Genomic DNA, 20,004 nt, shown 5'->3' with positions numbered 1-20,004 from the left:
TTCTCAGGGCAACCGGGTGCCCGTGACCCCCACCCCGGGGCTGCGGCCGCGCCGCTCCCGCTACAGGCCCTCGGTAAGGACCCCCCGCCCTTTCCCGGTCCCGCGGTGCTCGGTCTCTCGCTGTGGATTGTTCCCCGTCACTCGAGGCGGCGGCCGCCCCGCACCGTCGTCCCCGGCGGCGCCGCCGCCTCGCGCTTCCCGCCGCCCCGCGCGGGGGCGGGGACGGTCCCTGCCGGAGTGACGGCTCGCCTAGCCAATGGCGTACGGCACCGCCCCGCCGGCCGCGGCGGATTGGCCGCGGGATGGGCCTATGAGGCGGTGGGGCGGGCGCGTGGCGCGGGCGGGCGCGCGGCTGAGGCGCGAGCGAGGTAAGATGGCGGCAGCGCCGCGGCCGGCGCCGAGCGCAGCGCTCCGGCCCCGCCACCTCCGTCCGCCGGCCCTCCCGGAGGCTCCCGGCCGCCCCCGCGGGCCGCTGCCGCCGAGCCCCCCCGCCCCGCTTCCCCGCGCCGCCGCTCCCCGGGCTCGCTCGTTTGCCCCTTCTCACGCCCGCCGCCCGCGGACAAAATGGCGGCGCCGGGGCAGGCGGGCGGCGCGAGGGCGCATGCGCGGGGCCGGCGTGAGGCAGGTGGCGGAGCACGTGCGCGGGGGCGGGAACGGGGACACCGGGAGGGGGCGGGAATGGGGTACCGGGAGCCGCATCTGGATAAGGGGGTACGGGGGAGCACCGGGAGGGGGCACTGGGAGCCGCATCGGGTGGTGGGAGCAGGGACGGGGATGTGCCGGGAGCAGCACCCGGATAACGCGGCCACGCACAGGGTCGTTCTGGGGCAGGAGGCTGCCCTGGGACGCACTGAAGGGCGCCCTGGACAGAAGGAGGCCGCGCTCGGGGGGCACTCGGAGGAGGGAGCCCAAAACGGGGGTGCGCAGGCGGGGGGATGTGTGAGGAGTCCGGCGCGGGAGGAAGGCGCCCGGCTTTTTTGCTTGTTTGGGTCCTTTTACATGGGCCTGCGTCTCTCTCGCAGGTTTTGACATGAACAGGATTCGGATCCACGTTCTGCCGTCGAGTCGAGGACGCCTCACGCCCGGGCCGCGGCCGCAGGAGCCGCTCTCATGCGCCTTTACTCACCGCCAGTGCTCCCAGCCGCGGCTCGAGGGCCAGGAGTTCTGCATTAAGCATATCCTGGAGGACAGGAGCGCCCCTTTCAAGCAGTGCAGCTACGTGTCGACCAAGAACGGGAAGCGGTGCCCAAATGCTGCGCCCAAGCCAGAGAAGAAGGACGGGTCAGTACCTCCCATTCCCAATCCTTTGGCCTGTGTGGAGTTAAAACAGGGAGAAGACAGTGCCGGGGCGTGGAGGTGCAGATCCTTTTCCTTATTCTGCTGTTGCACCAGGGTTACCCTCAGACCAGGGGTTTTCTATTTTTAAAGCGTTGTTAATCCAGCCGAAAGCCTCCATGTGGAGTCTTTCTGACACGGCGGGACTGTCAGGCCGCTGCCCTCTGTCATCGGGAGGTGGCTGCGCCGCCTCGGGAGCACCCGGTGGACTCCGGGTGCCTCTGCCCACACTTAGGGTTACCCTCGACACAGACACTCTGCTCACGTTTTATTTGGAGCTCTTGACCTGGTTGCACTTGTTGTTCCTTTGATGCGTGCAAAATGTTCCAGCTGTTATGGATGGAAGGGCCTAGAATAATTATTGACACCGATGAACGCATCAGCAGGGCACAGCTACACTTATTGGCACATTGGCCTTTATTTCCCTGCCAGAGGTCACCCAGGTTTGAACACTAATAGCCCTGATTCTGCCCACGGTGCCTCTGCAATAAAAAGGATGAATCTAATGGGGGTGCTCTGCCCAAAAACCGAAATTCTGGCAGAAATTCCGGAGGCAGCCAGGTTTGCTGCCACAGCTTGAAGTGGAAAGCCGTTTTCTCTCCCCGCTGCTGTGTGTGGGGCTCCCGCTCAGTGCCAGAGGTGACGTTTCACGGTGACATGTGCCCTGCGAGCCACTTGGGGCTCCCTGGGCTTCCTGCAGGACACCAGCAGCCGGCGGCAGAGATGGGCTTTGCTGGTGGAGGGAGCCGGGCAGCAAGGTTGGCCTCCCAAATGGCAGGGAGCGCTTCTCGCTGTGTCACTTGTCCACTTTGGTGACCTCCTGAGCATGGGGAGTCCTGACGTGCCTGTGGTTTCTTTGCCCAGCGTGTCGTTCTGCGCGGAACATGCCCGTCGGAACGCGCTGGCTCTCCAGGCTCAGATGAAAAAGTCCAACCCTGGACCTGCCAGCGAGACGCTGCTCTGCCAGCTCAGCTCTTACGCCAAAACAGAGCTGGGCTCCCAGCCTGCAGAGAGCAGCCGCAGCGAAGCCAGTCGAATCCTAGGTAAGAGTTTAATGGGAAAACTGGTGAGAGAAAACCAGGAATTCTCTTTTTGTTTTGTTTTTGTTTGTTTGGTTGGAAATGCCAAGAATATCACTTACTAAATCCCGTGGCAAAACAAACAATCATAGGATCTGTGGTAGACTGATAATGTCCCACATCGCGGTGTGTTTTGCCTACCAGCAGCTGTAGATAGTGACATTGTAGATGTCACTGCAGGAGGCAACTTTGTGGGTTCTTTCCCCTTGCCAGGTAGAAATGTCTGGGCACTTCCCTTAGTCTCCCTCTGTGCCTGTCAAATGCTGCTCATAGAGGATTCCGTTCCGTGCAGCTGCAGAGTCCCTTGGGTGCTGGTTCATGGTTCCCAAGTCGGCAGAGGTGCTGCTGCAGCGGAGCCGTGTAGTTTGGCTGCACTTAATTAATTGGTGGGTGTCCTTTTGTCCCATCCCGCTCACGCACGTTGCGCTGGGAGAAGCCTCCCTGGGAGCAGAGGCAGCCGGTGCATCCCCGAGCTCCCGGGGTGCAGGAGCGAGCGCTGGGAAGCGGGACGGGATCCCGTCCCTCCCGGATCCCTGTCTTTCCAGACGAGGACAGCTGGAGCGATGGCGAGCAGGACCCTATCACCGTGGAGCAGACGTGGCGAGGGGACCCGGACAGCGAGGCTGACAGCATCGATAGCGACCAGGAGGATCCCTTGAAGTAAGTTGGGTGCTGGCAGCTCCCGGCTGCTAACAGCGTCCTGCAGAACGCCCCGAATTCGGGGCGATACCAGCGGGGACGGTGGCTTTGTAAAGAGAGGATGTTATTAACTATGTTGCCGTTAGACTTAGTGCCTAACAACTCCCAGAGACACCAATATTGCCAAGTCTTGCATGTGGTGACTCCTGTGTGCAATATTTACTGTTGATTCTCTTTCAGTGCTGAGCAGCCCATCTAGGCAGGTATTTAACAGCAGTCTGTGGGTGGGCTCTCAGTTTAAAAAAAAAAATCACTATTTCTGCTCCTTATCCATGATCTGTCTAACCCTGCTCAGTCAGTGTTTCAGGTAATGCCCATGTTAGTCAGTAAGAACAGCCCCGAAGGGATCTTTCCCAAATTTACCCTGTTTTCTGTGGTGTTTTTCAGGCACGCTGGGGTATACACAGCCGAGGAGGTGGCTTTAATCATGCGAGAGAAGCTGATCCGCCTGCAGTCCCTGTACATCGACCAGTTCAAGCGACTCCAGCACCTTCTGAAGGAGAAGAAACGTCGCTACCTGCACAGCCGCAAGGGAGAGCACGAAGCCATAGGCAAGTACGGGGACAGGTGGGCACCGCTTCGTATCCCTCTGGCCACGGGCACGGTGCTTCTCTAAAACACACCAGAACAGAACAGAAAAGCATTAAAAATGCCTTTTGTTGCTTTTTTTAGAAGCACATTTAATTGCAGTGCTAACTTTGTAAGAGTGAGAATTACTGTGGGATTGAAAGTGAGACGGGGAAGGTATTTTTGTGGCTGGCCTCGTGCCTGGAGATTGGAGTCGTTTGGGTTAGGAAGGTTGCCGGATTTCTTTGCTCTTCAAAGTTAGCAGCGTTGTCAGGAAATGAGGCTACAAAGTTAATTCTGAGACAAAAGTTCTTTTTTTGTATGGGATTTCCTGTTTTTGGTTTTATAAACAACAAAAAATTACTCTTCTGTAAGGTCTCGTCTGTGTGAGCACAGGTTTGTTTCTGCAGTTGGACTAGTTTTGCTGCAGTGACTTTCCTCCTCAGCACAGATGCAGTTTTCTCCTGCAGAAGCACTTGGGCTTTAGCTGGATTTCTTCCTGCACAGAACACGCTCTTTGAGGCAGGAATTTGTAGTTGAGCAGATGAAAAACAGCGTTGAATAATTGGCTGAGAGCGTGGCAGTGCGAAGAATGCCTCAGTAATAGCTCGTCCTGGAAAAGGGCATTGTGCAGTTCAGTCTCAAGTAAAAATAACTGCAGGTTTTATACATAATAATTTTGTAGAACTTGTTTTTGCAAACCAGTAATAGAGAAACAGAAGCTGAGTGTTGCCCTGTAATTACAGCTAGGAATGCTTACGGGAAACTGCCAGAATCTGCACACGAGTAAGCTGAAATTTGACAATTTTTGCATTCTGCCTGCACAAATCACAGTATACTTTGACGGGTCAAAGTATTTTAAAAGCCCTCGTTTAAAAATACTGTCAGCCCGAGTATTCCTCATCTGCACAGAGCAGTTGGGAAAAGTCTCTGGCTGGAGGCTGCTTTGTCACGCTCTTACGCAACGGAGGAGCTTCCTGCTTGCGTGCGCGGAGCTCGCTGCTGGCTCACGAGGTGCCCTGACATCTGTGTCGTCAGGCAGCAGCTGGAGCTCTCGATAGCTGGTTTTGGCTCTCGGTACCCCAAAAAAAAAAAATCTGCATCATTTTCCTTAAAAAGCGCTGTTGAAACGGGGGGTGTTGGCTTAACGCTGCTGGAGGAAGGTGGGGGGGTGTTTCCTAATCCCCCCTCGCTCCCCCGCAGGCAGCAGCCTCCTGACGGGCCCGGAGGGGCTCATGGCCAAGGAGCGGGAGAACCTGAAGCGCCTCAAGTGCCTGCGGCGCTACCGGCAGCGCTTCGGCGTGGAGGCCCTGCTGCACCGGCAGCTGCGCGAGCGCAGGGCGCTGGCGAGCGACGGCGCCGCGCAGCAGGTGGGTGCCCCGCGCCGCCCCTGGCCCTGCCGCAAACCCTCCCCTCCTCGCGGGGATCCTGGCCCCGATCCCCTGGGATTTTGGCCCCCATGGATTGCTCCAGGACTGCTTGGTTGCCCGTTGCCGCCCTCAAAGCTGAGCCCGAGTCATGTGGGTGCAGCGGTTTCTTTATCACTGTTTTTAAAGTTAAAGCATTCCCTTAACCAGCTCCTTTAAGTCAGGAGATAAATGTGGGAAGAGCCATTCTTCAAGGCAACCCTCTGAGGTGATAACGCTCTTTGTATTGTAATTGAGGCTCCTCTTGGTATCTCAGTCTGCCTGAATGGAAAGGCCTTAACGAGGCTACAGAAGGGGAACCCGGGGTTTAATCCCCTCGTGCAGCAGAGGGGGTTTTCCTGGAAAAGCACCGTGTTTTCCCTGAGCAGCTCTGAGCTCCTTCCCCGTGTTTGCAGGCACACACCACCCGCTCCAGCCAGAGGTGCTTGGCCTTTGTGGATGATGTCCGATGCTCCAACCCGTCCCTCCCGATGACCAGGCACTGCCTGACCCGTATCCTTCCCGTTGCTCTCGGGCTGCTCCGGGATCTGTTGTCCCTTTGCAACGCACCTGACCCTCCTCTTGGTTTTGGCCCTGAATCAAGGCCATCGGTTTGCTGTAGCCGCTGGTTTCAAGCAGGAGCCCAGAGGAACGTGTTCCTGTGGGATGTTGGCCAGTCCGGAGCGTCAGGAGGGAATGGCCCAACTCACTGGAAGCAACAGAACCTCGTCAAGCCTGAGGGGTTTGCAAACAAGTTTCCGGCTGTTTTAAAGGAGGATGGAAGCAAGTTTGGTGCTGGTTTGTGCATTCCTGCTCTTCAGGGCTTGGCGATGGGTCCCGAGGTGCCAGCAGCTGTGCAGAGCAGGCCTGAATAGCAGGGGTGTTTCGCCGTTGGGGCTCTGCTCACACAGCAGATGCAGGAGGGCCTGGCGGGGGGATCATGTCTGCCCTGGGCCCTCTCGCTGCCGTTTGGGCTCCTCCAAAGCAGGGTTGGTCCCAGTGAGATCCTGCCCTGCTCAGGGCCCGCTCCAGGCTCCTGCGCTCCCAGATACGGCCTTGGTTGTTCAACGGTGGCTCCGAATTTCCCCCTGCCTCCCTCCAGCTCCCAGATCAGCACCAGCCACACGGGATCCACCAAGTTGTGCCCCTGTCCCGGGTGCGATTCCTGAGCGGGGTCGGGCGCGTCCGGCCAGTACCAGGTTTGGGTCGTGTCTTGCGCCGCGTTCGCAGCCGGTGCTGCTGTGAGGCAGGGTAAGTGCAGCGCTGTGTCCCGGGAGGAGCCGGCAGCCTGCGGGATGAGCAGCTCCTCGTTCTGTTTTGCTGTTGAAGTTGGCAGACTGACTGGGCTACGCGCAGGGAGCAGCCCAGGGAGCAGGAAGCTGCCATTGTTTCTCTGTAGCGAGCATATATTAAAATAAAGGCAGGATAAATCCCCTCAGAACGGCTTGAGCAGGCTGCTCTTTGCAGCTGGCTGACGCGGAGCAGCGCGGGCCAAGGAGGGAGGGCAAAAAGCGGCGTTTTACTGCTCGTGTCCGCGCGCGTCAGCTGACTTGTACCGACACAAACAAGATTTTCCTTTGGTTAGTCCTGCTGAGCCGATAACATCTGCAGCCGGCTCCGCTTCGCGCGTTGGCAGGAGGCTCTTGGGCTTTGTTTGCTTTGCAGAAGCCTGATTATTTGTGACAATGCATTAAAGGTACCGACCCCAGCTGGGCTGCTGGGCTCCAGGTGGAGCTTGCAGGCCTGTCAGCTTGGCAATTGGTGCTTTTTGGCTCCTAATAAAGTAAGTGCTTGATCCAGAGGCCTTCGGAGAGATGAAAATCCATCTCCCCACGCCGCTGTTCATATGGGGACACTTCTGGCCACATCTGCCCGTGAGTACGGGTAGATTTGGCTGCTCTGCGTTGTTGCATCTCACACGGATTATGGGCTCCCCCAGCCCATCTGGGAATCCTGTTAGTGCCCTCGGAGTTGCCTCCACGCATTGAGGTTAGTGGTAAATTCAGTGGTAAATTCAAAATCCGGGCGGCTTAAGAAACTGGGTTAAGCTTGGCGTCCTTTGCATTTTCCGTGGGTTTGAAAGGTTGGGGGTGTTTTTCGCTCCCTCGCTGCTCTGTGTAAGAAGGAAGCTGTAAAACGAGCTTGGCAAATGCCAAGGGCAGCAGCGTGGCTAGTTATTTTGGTGGGTTTGATACGGAGATCGCTGACTTGCAGGACTCGCTCCACACTCGAAACCGGCTCTGGCACCAAGCGTCAGATCTTCTGGAGTGGAGTTCCTGTCACCGCGTGCACAGCCAGGAAACCAGCTCGGTTGATCTCTGCAATAACAAGTAGGGAGTTGGTGCTAGCCAGGAAAACGCGGTGCGGGGCGGCCGTCCTGCCGCCTTCAGCACTGGGGCAGTTTGTCCGGTCGCCAGGTTCCTGTGCCCTTCTGCTGGAAAAAGGGGACTCGTCGCTGCTGGTGGATTGCCCTGGAAGTGAGCTACAATCCAAGCAGAGTTTCCCTTTGTGATTAAAGGCAGGAAATCCCATTTACACCTCTGGCAGGAATAGGTTTTCCATGGGGAAAGAAAATGCCCTGGGAAGGTAGAGATACAGGAACTGAATTCCCAACCCTGGAAAAAGCGTTGTGCCTGCGAGTGTCTGGTGCCCAGTAGATGTTGGGGCTCGCACGGATGCCTTCTGAATGGATGTCTGCCAAGCAGAGGAAGCCCTTGGTCATGTCTTCCATCTGTGAGTGCTTTCCAGGCACCCCTGTTTTCCGTGAGGATGCAGCTCTGGAGCCTGGACGGCCACGAAGGGGGCTGTGTTTGTTAACACTGATCCCTAATGATGCAGCGTGAGGGGAGCTCTGATGATTTTTCATGGAATCGTTTCCTAGTACCTGGCCATTGTGTGCAGCTTTCCCTTGACTCCAGTTTTTCCAGACATCTGCCAAGACACTAATCAGACTCTCTTCAAACCGTGTCAAGGCTCGGAGGAGGCGCCGTGCAACAAGCCCGTTCCCGTGAGCCTCTCGGAGGAGCCGTGCTGCCCGCTGCACCTCCGCCTGCCTCCGCAGATGTACGTGCCCGAGCAGGTGCTCTCCGTGCCGCAGGAGCTGGACGCTGCCCCCACGGATCTGTACCTGAGCGCCGCTGAGCTCCAGCCCACGGAAAACTTGCCCCTGGAGTTCAGCGACGTAAGTGGGAGCAGCCGGGCGCCCGTGCTGGCGTGCGAGCGGGGTTTGTGCGCAGAACCTTCCTGCAGAGGCTGCCCGTTTCGCGTCCAAGGTCACTAAACAGCCGGGGCAGCAGACCTGGTGGCACGTTGGGCACCGGGTAAAGCCACCGCCTCAGGGCAGAGCACGCACAGGGCAGCCCCGAGACAGAGCCCGGGGCGAGCGGGACCTAAACGGCCAGGTCTTGCCTCAAATAATCTGTTCCTGCAGCCTCATCACATGCAACCTGGGAAGGGGGGACTAAAACATTGATGTTTCTCAGCACTTTCCTTCTGCCAGGAACTATTTTTGTTCCTGGTGTCTTGGGGAAGATTCGTCTCTGGAAAAATGTGCAGGAATGGGAAGGGTTTGGGAGCTGCTTGTTTTTGTAGTGTTCTGGACATGATTGGTGACTGCTCCTTTGGAAGGGCTCTGCTCTGCTTTAAATCCGCATTTAAGGCTTTGTAAAAAGCGGATTTTTTTTCCTCCCTTCTCTCCCATAAAGAGAGGGATTTAAATCCCCAGATTATTCTGATATCCTGCATGGATGTTAAGCCTACGTGCTTAAAATCCTCCGAGATTCATTGAAACAAAACTACTGGGGTCATGTGGAGCTACTGCTCTGAGTGAGACGTCACTTGCTTGAAAATTTGGATGTGGCCAAGATTCCTGAGCGCTTCCATCAGCGGCCGATCGCGCAGCCTGAAATGTGCTGGAGGAGGAGGGTTTTCCTGCAGCTCTGGAGCAGGGAGGGTGGCAGCGGATACCGCTTCAATGCGGGAGCTCTTGGAGCCTGGAGAGCCCCTGGGGCTGCCTGGGAGGAGCCGGGTCCGGCCCCGGAGCCACCATGGAGCGAGACCGGGATGCGGCGCCCGGATCCGGGGGTCACGGATGCTGCTCCCGGCTCCCCTTCCCGTGAGGAGGCTGCTCTCCATGAAAACGGGATTTGCAGGAGGGTTTTTTTCAGGTCCAAAATAGAACCCAGGCCTGTGACTCCCTTCCCTTCAGGGGGGCTCCCACCACAGGCTGTTTTGGGAGCAGTTTGGGTGAATCCAGGGCCCGAGTTGTGCCATTCCCGCCTTGACCCCAGTGTGGATGCAATCCGCAGAGCGCGGCCAGGGAGGCTCCTTGCGCACGATGCGGCTGCTCCCCGTCCTCCACCCGCATTCCCACAGGAGCACCGGAGCCGCGTGCCGCCTGCTCCCATGCTCAGGAGCTGGGGTGCGGGTTGCTCCTGCTCATGGGCCCCTCCTGCCGCTTTCTCCCGCAGGATTTGGACGTGGTGGGTGATGGCCTGCAGTGCCCCCCGTCCCCGCTGCTCTTCGATCCTTCCCTGGCCCTGGAGCAGTCCATGCGGGACGTGGCCGAGGCCCCCATCGACATCCTGGCCCTTGAGGAGCCACCCGCGGTGCCGCCGGACAGGGGGATCTTGTCCGGCCACGTCTTCCCGCCGGCCACGGAGCCTCCCGCCGAGCTCCCTGCGCAGGTACGGCCAGGAGAGGAGCTTCCCATCGGGAAGCGCAGCCGCCGCTCCAGGCAGCCCCTGGCCTCCAGAGCTGCTCCCGTTGGCAGCCCGGCTGTGCCCGGCCCCGGCTCTGGATGCTATTAGGAGCGTGCCGGGAACGGGAAGCGGCCCCGTCCTGCAGCCCTGGAGCCGCCCTCGCTCCGTGGGTGGCTCCGTGTGGGTGGGATGGGCGGCGGGAGCTGCCTGGGAAGTGCTGGGATGGGGATGGCGGCTGGACCTGCTCTGGGCAGCCCCTTTTCTCCCAGGCGGCCAAATCCTCTCCTTGTTTTCCCTCTCCAAACAACATTTACTCCACGGTGCTCTCTGCCGAGGGGTGTTTTCCCACTTCCAGCTTGCTCTCCTTGGAGCCTGCGGCTTGCTTGGGAAGTGCCGCGGGATCCCTGCGTCGGGGGCGTCCCCAGCCCCCCCGCTGTGGCCCTTGTCCCTCTCGGGCAGCGCGAGGGGTCCGTGCGGCCCCGGCCCTGGATGAAGGCCCGCGGTTTGCCGTAGCCGCCGGCTTCAAGCAGGAGCCCAGAGGATCGGCCGCTCCCGGTCTGTTGGCGCTCCCGTCCCCCATGGAGCAGCCAATTCGTTAGGGAGCGACAAGGCGGCTCCGACCGCGTCCCTGCCCGCGTGGCCCCGGCAGCTCCCCCATCACCTCTTCCGTTTTCCTTACACAGAGTCCCCTGGCGCTGCCCCGGGGCCACCTTGTCCCCAAGGACGACCAGAGGCAGGAGGAAGCGGGGGCCTCCGGCCCGGCCCGCGGAGCAGCCACCAACGGGAACCTGGATCCGGCCTCTGTGAGCTGAGATGGAGCGAGCAGCTTTTCTGCCATCCCTGTCCCGGGCTCTGGAACGCCCGGAGGAGCCTCCGCACTCCAGCCCGTCCCTGCCCTCCGGGCGCAGGGAGAGTCTAGCAGCAGCAGGGGAAGAGCCGGAGGTGGTTGGGCCCCGGGGGCCGCACGACAGGGCCAGGACGGGGCCGTTCTCCGCTCGCGGAGCTCCGGGTGCCCCGGAGAGGCAGGATGGGCCGGGCAGGAGCAGCTTGGGAGCAGTGGTGCTTCCTGCCTGGATTCACTGTGCAGATGCCTGTCCTGCAGATGCCACAAGCAGGAGGAGGTCGATAAAAGACTAAATAAAGAGCAGCAGATCTTGGAGCCAGGGGTGTCCCCGCGTGGTGCCTCGAGGGGGGACGGGAACACGGAGCCCCCGTGGCCGGAGAGCTCCCAGGGCCGGATCTGCCTCCAGTCGGGCAGGAGCAGCTGCCACCATGGAGCAGCCCTGGTCCACCCGGCCGGAGCCGGGCACGGGCGCCTGCTCCGCGCAGGAGCGGGGCTAGGGAAGGGAATCCGGTGCTAAAGCCAGGGAGTCCCACAGGATCGTCTGGCTTCTGTGTCCCAAAATCCCAGGCGGTTGCTGCTTCCAGCCCCTGTGCCAGCTCTGCCGGAGTCCGGGTGTCCGCGGGTGCTGCCGGAGCCGGGATCCGTGGGGCTGGGCTCCCGGGGACGAACCGAACCGGTGTCCCGGTGCTGGACCCAGCCCGTGTCCTGGGACTGAACCGAGCTGGGCTCCCCTGGCGGAGCAGAGCGGGACTCCTGGTGCCAGACCGAGCCGGTGTCCCAGTGCCCGGCCCCGCTCCCGGTACTGAGCAGGGCTCCCGGTTCCGAGCGGAGGGGGGTTCCCGGGGCCGCACCGAGCCAGCGTCCCGGTGCCGATCCGGGCTGTCCCGAGCAGCTCCGGGCTGCAGCCCGGAGCCGGTACCGGGGGCCTCGTCGCAGCGGCCCGCGGGCACCGCCGGGGCGGGCGGCGGCGCCGGGACCCCCCGCGGGCCCCGCGCGCCGATTGGCGGCGGCGGCGGCGCGGGGCGGAGCCTGCCCGGTGCGGCCGTGACGTCACCGCCGCCGCCGCCGGGCCAGCCCCGGCCCCGGCCCCGCGCGCCGCAGCCCCCGGTGAGTCCCGGCCGCGGCGGGCGGGGAGCGGGGCCGCCCCGGGGGCGCGCGGGGGGCGGGGGCGGGAAGTTGCACCGGGGCGGGGGGGGGCGCACGTGCCCCGGGGGCTCCCGCGCTGCGGCACCGGGCGGGGGGGTCGGTCCTGCAGGGGAAGCGGCTCCGCCGCTGCCCCCGCCGCTCCCCGCCGCCTCCGGGTGCTGGTTGTCCCCGGAGTGTCCCCGGTGTCCCCCGGACATCCCGGGTGCTGGCGGTGCCCCCCTCCCCCGGGGCTGGGCCCTGCGTGTCCCCCCTCCGTCCTGCCCGGCCGGGCCGTGATGTCCCCACTGTCCCCCACTGCATCCCGAGTGTCCCCAGCCTGTCCCTGCTGTCCCTGCTGCATCCTTGCCATCCCCAACGTGTCCCTAGAGTGTCCCTGCTGTCCCTCTGCCGCTTCATTAGCGCATCCCGTGCATCTCTGCAGCTGTCCCCAGTGTGTCCCTGCCATGTCCCTGCTGTGCCCTGGCCCGGCCCTGCAGCGCAGCGGGTCTGGGATGCTCCAGGCTGTGCCCTTCTCCATGTCCCTCGTGTCCCCTGGCTCCGTGCCCAGGGTCCTCAGTGCTCCCTGGCATCACAAGGCTACAGCCAGGACACGGGGGGCTTGGAGACCCCTGCCCTGGGGACACATAGGGACACAGAGCGTGGAGCCATGGGCAGGCGGTTGGCCGTGCTGTCCATCCGTCTGTCCCTGTGTCCTGGCCGTCCCCTGGCCCTGGGGCCCCCAGGCTGCTCTTCCCCTCCAGACGGAGCCTCACTTCCCCCGTGACGCAGCCGGAGCCGCCGGCTCCGGAGCTGCTTCCTGCTCCGGCCAGGCCGGCTGGACGCACCGGTGGGCGCCACGTGCTGCCCGCGGGAGCCACGCGGGGACGGGGACAGGGACAGTGTGTGCAAGGTCCCTGTGGTGTCCGACCTTAGGAGCAAATGATGCCTGTGCCTGGGGTGGAGGCTGGAGGCCAGGGGGCCACTCCGGGCAGCCCGGTGGCCCGGTGGCCCTCTCTGGGCATGGCCGTGTGCCTGGCTCCACTCTGGGCCCACCACGGCAGAGCCGGCAGGGTCACGGCATGTGGGGTGGCTCTGTGGGACCTGGGGCTCCGAGCATGGCACTGCCATGGCCACCGCCACCGCGACGGCCACAGCCACCACCACGGCCACCGCCACCACCACGGCCATGGCCACAGCTCCGGTGGGCTGGTTCTCCAAGTGGCCCCACTCCTGGGGGTCCCACTCCAGGGTTGCTGGTGCCCACGCAGTTCCTGGGAAGTCTCTCCCTGGTTGGTGCCGGTGCCTTGGCAGCGCCGCTCCGGTGGCTCCCGGTGACAGAGGTGCCCCTTGCTGGAGCACCCGGTCCCACAGGGTTCCCACAAGGCTCCCCCTGGCCGGGGCGCCGCTTTCCCGGAGCTCCTTCCCAGGACTCCCGGTGCCGCGGGGGTCCCGGTGCCCGGGCCGGGGGTCCCACCCTGGGAAGTCCCGGTGCCCCCGGGAGATCCCGTTCCCCGGGAGGGGGGGTCCCATCCTGGGAGTTCCCGGTGCCGCGGGGTGTCCCTGTGCCCGGGAGGGGGGTCCCGTTCTGGGGCTCCCGGTGCCGCGGGGGCAGGTCCCGCCCCGGGCGGCCGCGGGGTCCCTCCCGGCCGGGCCCGGCGCACCGGGGGCGGCGGCGGCGGCGGCTCCTCCCCGGCCGCGGCGGGAAGGCGGAGCCGCCGCCGCCTCCCAACAATAGCGCGGCCGGGCCGGGCCGGGATGGAGCGGGGGTCGCCGCCGCCACCAGCGGCCCCGGGGTCGCGGTGCTGAACGGGGACGGACGGCGCCGCCCGGAGCCCCGACCCGGTCCGTGAGTGCGCGGCGGGCGGCGGGGGCGGCGGCGCAGCGCGGCGGCCGCGGCCCGGGCCCGGTACCGCCGATGGGTCCCTGGCACCAGCCCGACTGGGCACGCGCGGGACACCGGCACCGGGGAGCCCCGGGGAGCGGGGTCGGGGCCACCGGGAACATCAGGACAGGGGGGTCTGAGCACCCCGGTGCCGGTGGCAGGTTGGGGGATCCCAGTGCACCCCGGTCCTGGTGGCACCTTGGGGAATCTCTGTGCATCCGGTACTGGTGGCAGCTCAGGGCAGGGGGGTCCCGGTGTGCCCTGGTACCGGTGGCACTGTGGGGAATCTCTGTGCACCCCGATACCGGTGGCACCTTGGGGAATTTCTGTGCATCTCGGTACTGATGGCACTTTGGGAAATCTCTGTGCATTTGGTACTGGTGGCAGCTCAGAGGAGGGGTCCCAGCACACTCCGGTGCTGGTGGCACTGTGGGGAATCTCTGTGCACCCTGGTGCTGGTGGCAGCTCAGGGGGTCTTAGTGCACCGCGGTACTGGTGGCACTTTGGGAAATCTCTGTGCACCCTGGTACTGGTGGCAGCTCAGGGGGTCTTAGTGCACCCCGGTACTGGTGGCACTTTGGGAAATCTCTGTGCACCCTGGTACCGCTGGCAGCTCGGGGAGTCCTAGTGCACCCTGGTACCAGTGGCACCTTGAGGAATTTCCGTGCACCCTGGTACTGGTGGCAGCTCGGGGGGTCTTAGTGCACCCCGGTACTGGTGGCAGCTCGAGGCGGGGGTCCCGATGTGCCCCGGTTTCCTGGTGCCAGGGCAGGTGGGAGCTGGGGTTCTCCGAGCTGCCCCCAGTCCAGGGGTCCCGGTGTGCCAGCGGGTCCTGCTGCCGGAGGCGGTCAGGGCTCAGGGGCCCCTCTGAGCTTGGTGTCCCCCCAGGTGACGACGCAGAGGGACGGGGCCGCGTGTCCCCTCGCAGCCAGCCATGTCGGAGCAAGTGGCCGAGGCGCCGGGAGCCGGGAGCGCTGCGGAGGGCGATGACTCCGGCACCAGCCACGAGCTGCTGCAGCGGCTGCGCGAGCTCGAGGTGCGCAAAGCGGCGCAGGGCCCCTTGTCACCAGGGCTTGAGCCACCAGGTAGCCGTGGCCACCAGGGTGCTGTGGCCAGTGCCACTGAGCAGCCATGGCCAGCAGGCAGCTGTGGCCACCAGGCCACCATGGCCCATGAAACCAGGTAGACATGGCCACCATGGCCCACCAGGCAGCTCTGGCCACCACCCTTGGTGGTCTTTGCACAGTCCCTTCAGAAGCAGCAGTGGCTGCAGCCCCGTCCCTGTGCTTGTCCCTCTGCTGTACTGGGACAAGGAGGGCCCAGGCGTCCGGGTGCTGGATGTGCCCCCTCCGCTGCGTCCCCTGAGTGGCCACGGCTCTGTCCCCAGGCAGAGAACTCAGCACTGGCCCAGGCCAACGAGAACCAGCGGGAGACGTATGAGCGCTGCCTGGACGAGGTGGGTGCCAGCGGGGCTGCATGTGCCCGTGTGCGTGTGCACGCGTGTTTCTGGGCACACGCGTGGCTGTATGGCACGTGTGAATGGGGGGGAGTCCATGTGTGTCTGCATGTGTGTACCTGTGCATGCATGTGCATATGTGTCTACAAGGTAAACGCATGTGTAAACATGTGTGTGCACATGCATGTGCCTGTGTGTCTGCATGCATGTGAGCGCACACATGTGAATACGTGTGCGTTCATGTATATATGAGTGCAAGCACATCTCTGCATGTGTGCAAGTGCGTGTGGGTACCAGCCCGTGCCCACAGCCCCTCTTGCTGCCCAGGTCGCCAACCACGTGGTGCAAGCCCTGCTCAACCAGAAGGTGGGTGGCCCGGAGGTGGCCCGGGACAGCCGGCGGTGGCCACGCGGGTGCCACGGGCCCGGCTCACGGTCCCGGCCTGGCAGGACCTGCGGGAGGAATGCATCAAGCTGAAGAAAAGGGTCTTCGACCTGGAGCGCCAGAACCAGGCGCTGAGCGACCTCTTCCAGCAGAAGCTGCAGCTCTCGGCCGGCTCCTTGCCCCAGGTAGGGCCCCCGGGCCCCCCGCCCCGGTCCCCTGTCCCAGCTGCGTCACTCAGCGGCTCCGTCCCCTGCAGCTGCCCCTGCACCCGCCGCCGGCACCCGCGGACGCCCCGAGCAGCCCCCGGGCCGGTCCCGCGGAGCAGCTGCCCACCCTGCTGCCCCCGACCTGCTGCGGCCCCCCGGGAGAGGTAGGTCCTGCCGCATCCCCTGCACCGCGATGTCCCCATCCCCGGCCCCGCGGTGTCCTGCTCTCCAGCTCCATGGCATCCCCATCTCTGGGCCTAGGGCACCCCCCATCCCTGCTCCTCTGACGTCTCCATCCCTGCTCCCATGGTGTCTCCGTCCCCAGTCCCATGGTGTCCCCATCTCCAAGTCCCTGGTGTCCCCATCTCTGAATCCCTGGTGTCCTCATTTCCGAGCCCCTGGTGTCCTATGAACCCTTGGTGCTCACATCTCCACCCTCTTTTGTCCCCTCTCCAAGCCCCTCGTGTCCCCTCTCACCCCACACTGTCCCTTAGCCCATGACACCCCCATGCCGGTCTCCTCGGGGCCGACCCCTCCGTGTCCCCGCAGGTGTCGCCGGTGGCCGCCGGTGCCGCGGGCGCCGCGTCGCTGGCCGCGCTCTCGCCCTTCCTCAAGAAGAAGGCGCAGATCCTGGAGGCTCTGCGCACGCTGGAGGAGCCCGAGCCGCTGCGGGGCGGCCCCGCGGCGCCCACCGAGCTGCGACGTCCCCCTGGCGCCGCTGCCGCCGAGCCCGGCAGCCCCTGCTCGTCCCCGGAGGAGCCCGGCGGGGGCCCGCGGGGCGCCCTGCTCAGCGCCCTGGCCGAGCGCCTGCTGCGGGGCGCCGAGGCCCCGGGGCCGCCGCGGCGCCAGCGCCCGCTGCCGCCCAGCGCCACCGCCCCTGCCGCGGTGCCGGCGCCCCCGCAGGTGTCTCCGAGGCCCCCCGGGCCGCCGCGCCTCAGCCCGCAGCCCGCGCGCGCCTCCCGCATCCCGTGCCGCGGCACGCCGGGCTCGCCGGGGCCCAGCCGCCGCGCGTCCCCCGAGGCGCCGCCGCGCCACGCGCCCCCCGCGTCCCCTCCGGCCACCGGCGCCCGCCGCGGCCCGGCCGGCCCCTCCACGGCGCCCGGTGCCCGGCGCTCCGGCAAGAAGGCGGCCGACGCCGGGTACCTGCCCTTCAAGGAGCGCCTGGCGGCGCTGGGCAAACTGCGCGGCACCGAGGGCCGCGAGGCGCCGGGGCGGCCCGCGCCGGGGGGCAGCCTCAAGCACCCCGAGGCGGCGGCGGCGGCCGAGCCCCTGGCCCGGTGCTACTCGTCCAGCTCCGTGGGCGCCCGCCACGACGCTGACGGGAAAAGTGTTGGCAAAAGCCGGAATGGACCCGGGCGTCCCCCTGGTGCCGCCACCAAGACCGCCCGCAGCCCCCATGGTGGCAGCCCCACCAAGGCCCCCGCCAAGGCGCCCGCCGGCAAAACGCCCAGGGCCGATGAGGCCAAAGCAGCAGCAGCCAAAGCGCCCACGGGGAGCCGCAAGACACAGGGGGACGTCCCCGCTGCCACCGCCACCGCTGCTGCCCACTCGGCCATTGAGGAGAAGGTGATGAAGGGCATCGAGGAGAACGTGCTGCGGCTGCAGGGCCAGGAGAAGGCGCCGGCGGGCGGCGAGGCCAAGGCCAAGGCGGCGGGCGGGCTGGCCAGCTGGTTCGGGCTGCGGCGCAGCAAGCTGCCGGCGCTGAGCCGCCGCGCCGACGGCGCCAAGGGCCGCGACGGCGCCAAGGCGGCCGCGCGCCGGCTCGAGGCCGAGAGCCTCAACATCTCGCGCCTCATGGAGAAGGCCGAGGACCTGCGCAAGGCGCTGCAGGAGGAGCAGGCCTTCCTGCACGGGCTGGCCCTGGAGAAGGGGCGCCCGCGGGCGCGCGCCGCGGCGCCCGGCCCGCTGCAGCTCGTCTACCACGAGGTGACGGCCGAGACCTTCATGCAGCAGCTGCTCGACAGGTCAGTGCATGCCCAGACGCCGGCGATTTTTTTTTTTTTTTTCAATATTTCTGGGATTTGGTGATTTTGGGGGTGCCATATTTTGGGGTGGTTTGGGGCTTTTTTTTTTTTTTTCAATATTCCTGGGTTTTGTGGGGGCTGCTCTGACGCCTCCGCGTCCGCAGGGTGGATGGGAAGGACGTGTCCTTCGAGAGCCGCCTGGAGCACAAGCGGGAGCTCTGCGAGCTGCAGCGGCTCTCGCCCGACGCCAAAGACCCGCGGCTCTGCCGCCCGCCCCGCAACGGCATCGTGGGCCATGCGCGGGGCTGTGCCGAGCCCCCCGGCAAGGTGCGTGAGTCCCCCGTGCCCCTCGTGCCCCTCCTGTGTCCCTTGTGCCCCCGTGTCCCCGCGGCTGATCACCCGCTGCCCTTGCGGCCGCAGGGCCCCGAGCTGGCGCTGCGGGACGAGCTGCCGTCGGACGAGAGCTTGTCCGAGTCGGGGACGTCGCAGCACTTCCCAGGTGAGGGGGACACGTGCGGAGCGGGGAAGGGGACACGTGGCCGGGGCCCGGCCGGTGCTGAGCACCCGCCGGTGCCCGCAGCCTGTGGCTCCCTGACGCGGACGCTGGACAGCGGCATCGGCACCTTCCCACCGCCCGATTACTGCGGCGGGGCGCCCGCCAAGAGCGCGCCGAGGCCGCGCGCGCGCCCCGAGCCGGGCGCCGGGGCCCCGCCGGTGCCGCGGGCGCCGCGCAGGGCCCGCACGCTGGAGCGGGAGGTGCCCAGCGCCGAGGAGCTGCTGGCGCCCGGCAAGCACCAGAGCATGCCGGCCTTCCACGGCGTGCTGGCCTGCGCCGAGCCCGCCGCCGCGCTGCCCGGCCACCGCGGCTGTCCCCAAGGTGGGTGCTCGGCGGCGTGTGCATGTGGTGGCTGCGCGCATGTGGATGTGCATACAGGTGCAATGCAGGCGATATGCATGATGCATGCCCTGTGCACCCTGGTGCAATGTACTTGCATGGTGCAGATGTGCATGGCGCAAACGCGGTGCAACGCACTTGCACAATGCAACGAGTGTGGATGTGTGTGGTGCAACGCAGTGCAATGCCCTTGCACGGTGCAATGCGTGCAGATGTGCATGGTGCAACGTGGTGCAATGCCTTTGCATGGTGCAATGCATACGGGTGCACACCCCCCCCCCCCCCCCCCGCGGGTGGGTGTAGTGCCAGGGCCCCCCAGCCCTCACCCTTGCCCCCTGCAGACACGGACAAGCCACGGCGCGTCCAGCAGAGCCGCAACTGGACCTTCCCCAATGCCAAAGCATGCGGCGCCGCCGACCCCTTCCTGGGCGCCGCCGGGGCCCCCGAGGGGCTCTACCGCCCCGCGCTGGTAAGGAGGGCCACGGGGGGGCAATTAGCACTAATTAGCACCCGGGTTTGGTGCTGACGCCGCTGTCCCTGCAGACCCCGGCGCTGGGCCCCGCGGGGCGGCGGGGGGCGTCCCCGGAGGCGCCGCCGCTGCCCCCGGCCCTGAGCGCGGGCAGCAGCCGCACGGCCAGCGCCTCCGACGTGGCCGACGAGGGCGGCGCCGCCTGCCAGGGCCCCCCCGCGCTGCAGCACTCCGAGTCGCTCAGCGACTCCCTCTACGACAGCCTCTCGTCCTGCGGCAGCCAGGGCTGACACCCCGGGGACACCCTGGGGACACCCCCGCCATGGAGACACCCCCTGGCCTTGGGGACACCCTCCAGTCATGGGGACATCCCCTGAGCATGGGGAACCCATGGGGACACCCCCCACCCCGGCCTTGGGGACACCTCTCGGCCTTGGGGACACCCCTGCAACCATGCGGGCACCCCCCCGAGCATGGGAACAGCTTCAGGCCATGGGACATCCCCCTGGCAATGGGGAGCCCATGAGGACACTCCATGGCCATGGGGACACCCCTCCTGACCCCGGGCCTAGGGACACTCCCGCCGTGGGGACAACCCCAGCCCTGGGGACGCCCTGGCCATGGGGCCCCCCCTGGCTGCGCTCGCACGTCTTCCGCCCCCCTCCCCGGACCCCCCCGGCTCCCGCTGCCTCCCGGCCGCTGCAGCGGGGCCAGGGGACACCCGGGCGCCGCGACGTCCCCGTCCCCGCGTCCCGCCGGTCTCTCGGATGGTGCTATCGCCCTGTACAGCCCCCCGGCCGCCGGCGCCGGGGGTTTTAACCCAATAAAGCCACCCGGCCCTCGGTTATTTATACAAGTCCTGGGCACCCACCGTCCTGTCCGTGCGTCCGCGCGCCGGCCGGGGCCCCCCGCGCCCCCAGGCAGCGCAGCCGGGTTCAGTCTGAGCGGATTTTATTGATTCCTCTCGGTACAAAGTGACACTAGCGCGAGCGG

General features: G+C 65.3%; 2 protein-coding genes and 1 non-coding gene across 4 annotated transcripts; all 3 read left to right on the top strand.

The window, feature by feature from the left end:
- The first annotated feature begins 987 nt into the window (after positions 1 to 987).
- Positions 988 to 10,603, top strand: KANSL2 (KAT8 regulatory NSL complex subunit 2). Its single transcript, XM_088520667.1, has 9 exons — positions 988 to 1,281; positions 2,200 to 2,378; positions 2,960 to 3,074; positions 3,501 to 3,668; positions 4,888 to 5,050; positions 5,503 to 5,599; positions 8,014 to 8,267; positions 9,556 to 9,771; positions 10,470 to 10,603. The coding sequence occupies exons 1-9, from the start codon at positions 1,031 to 1,033 to the stop codon at positions 10,596 to 10,598; spliced, it is 1,572 nt and encodes a 523-aa protein (XP_088376793.1). The 5' UTR covers positions 988 to 1,030; the 3' UTR covers positions 10,599 to 10,603.
- LOC148595443 (small nucleolar RNA SNORA2/SNORA34 family) lies at positions 5,675 to 5,810 on the top strand. The gene has a single exon (XR_015913152.1). It is a non-coding gene; the product is annotated as a small nucleolar RNA SNORA2/SNORA34 family (small nucleolar RNA).
- Positions 10,604 to 14,546: 3,943 nt separating the features above from the next.
- Positions 14,547 to 19,301, top strand: NCKAP5L (NCK associated protein 5 like). 2 transcript variants are annotated; one of them, XM_088520639.1, is made up of 11 exons: positions 14,547 to 14,673; positions 15,025 to 15,093; positions 15,421 to 15,459; positions 15,543 to 15,662; positions 15,734 to 15,901; positions 16,233 to 17,647; positions 17,812 to 17,974; positions 18,068 to 18,146; positions 18,228 to 18,524; positions 18,884 to 19,011; positions 19,086 to 19,301. In XM_088520639.1, exons 1-11 carry the CDS (start codon positions 14,572 to 14,574, stop codon positions 19,299 to 19,301), a joined length of 2,796 nt encoding a protein of 931 aa, XP_088376765.1. In that variant the 5' UTR covers positions 14,547 to 14,571. The 2 variants fall into 2 exon arrangements, with proteins under 2 accessions (XP_088376765.1, XP_088376764.1); XM_088520638.1 differs by having other exon boundaries at positions 14,572 to 14,673; positions 15,734 to 15,861; positions 16,214 to 17,647.
- Positions 19,302 to 20,004: the final 703 nt, after the last annotated feature.

Source organism: Tinamus guttatus, unplaced genomic scaffold, assembly GCF_059628265.1.
Source record: "Tinamus guttatus ecotype Peru unplaced genomic scaffold, ASM5962826v1 Tinamus_guttatus_pri_ptg000096l, whole genome shotgun sequence".
Lineage (NCBI taxonomy): Eukaryota > Metazoa > Chordata > Aves > Tinamiformes > Tinamidae > Tinamus > Tinamus guttatus.
This window is presented reverse-complemented; position numbering and strand designations above follow the sequence as displayed.

Coding starts and splice junctions, on each gene's coding strand:
- KANSL2 (XM_088520667.1), top strand. CDS start 1,031: ATGAACAGGATTCGGATCCACGTTCTGCCGTCGAGTCGAGGACGCCTC. Junction 2,379..2,959: donor CGAAGCCAGTCGAATCCTAG/GTAAGAGTTTAA, acceptor CTGTCTTTCCAG/ACGAGGACAGCTGGAGCGAT. Junction 5,051..5,502: donor GCGACGGCGCCGCGCAGCAG/GTGGGTGCCCCG, acceptor CCGTGTTTGCAG/GCACACACCACCCGCTCCAG.
- NCKAP5L (XM_088520639.1), top strand. CDS start 14,572: ATGTCGGAGCAAGTGGCCGAGGCGCCGGGAGCCGGGAGCGCTGCGGAG. Junction 15,094..15,420: donor ATGAGCGCTGCCTGGACGAG/GTGGGTGCCAGC, acceptor CTTGCTGCCCAG/GTCGCCAACCACGTGGTGCA. Junction 18,147..18,227: donor GACGTCGCAGCACTTCCCAG/GTGAGGGGGACA, acceptor CGGTGCCCGCAG/CCTGTGGCTCCCTGACGCGG.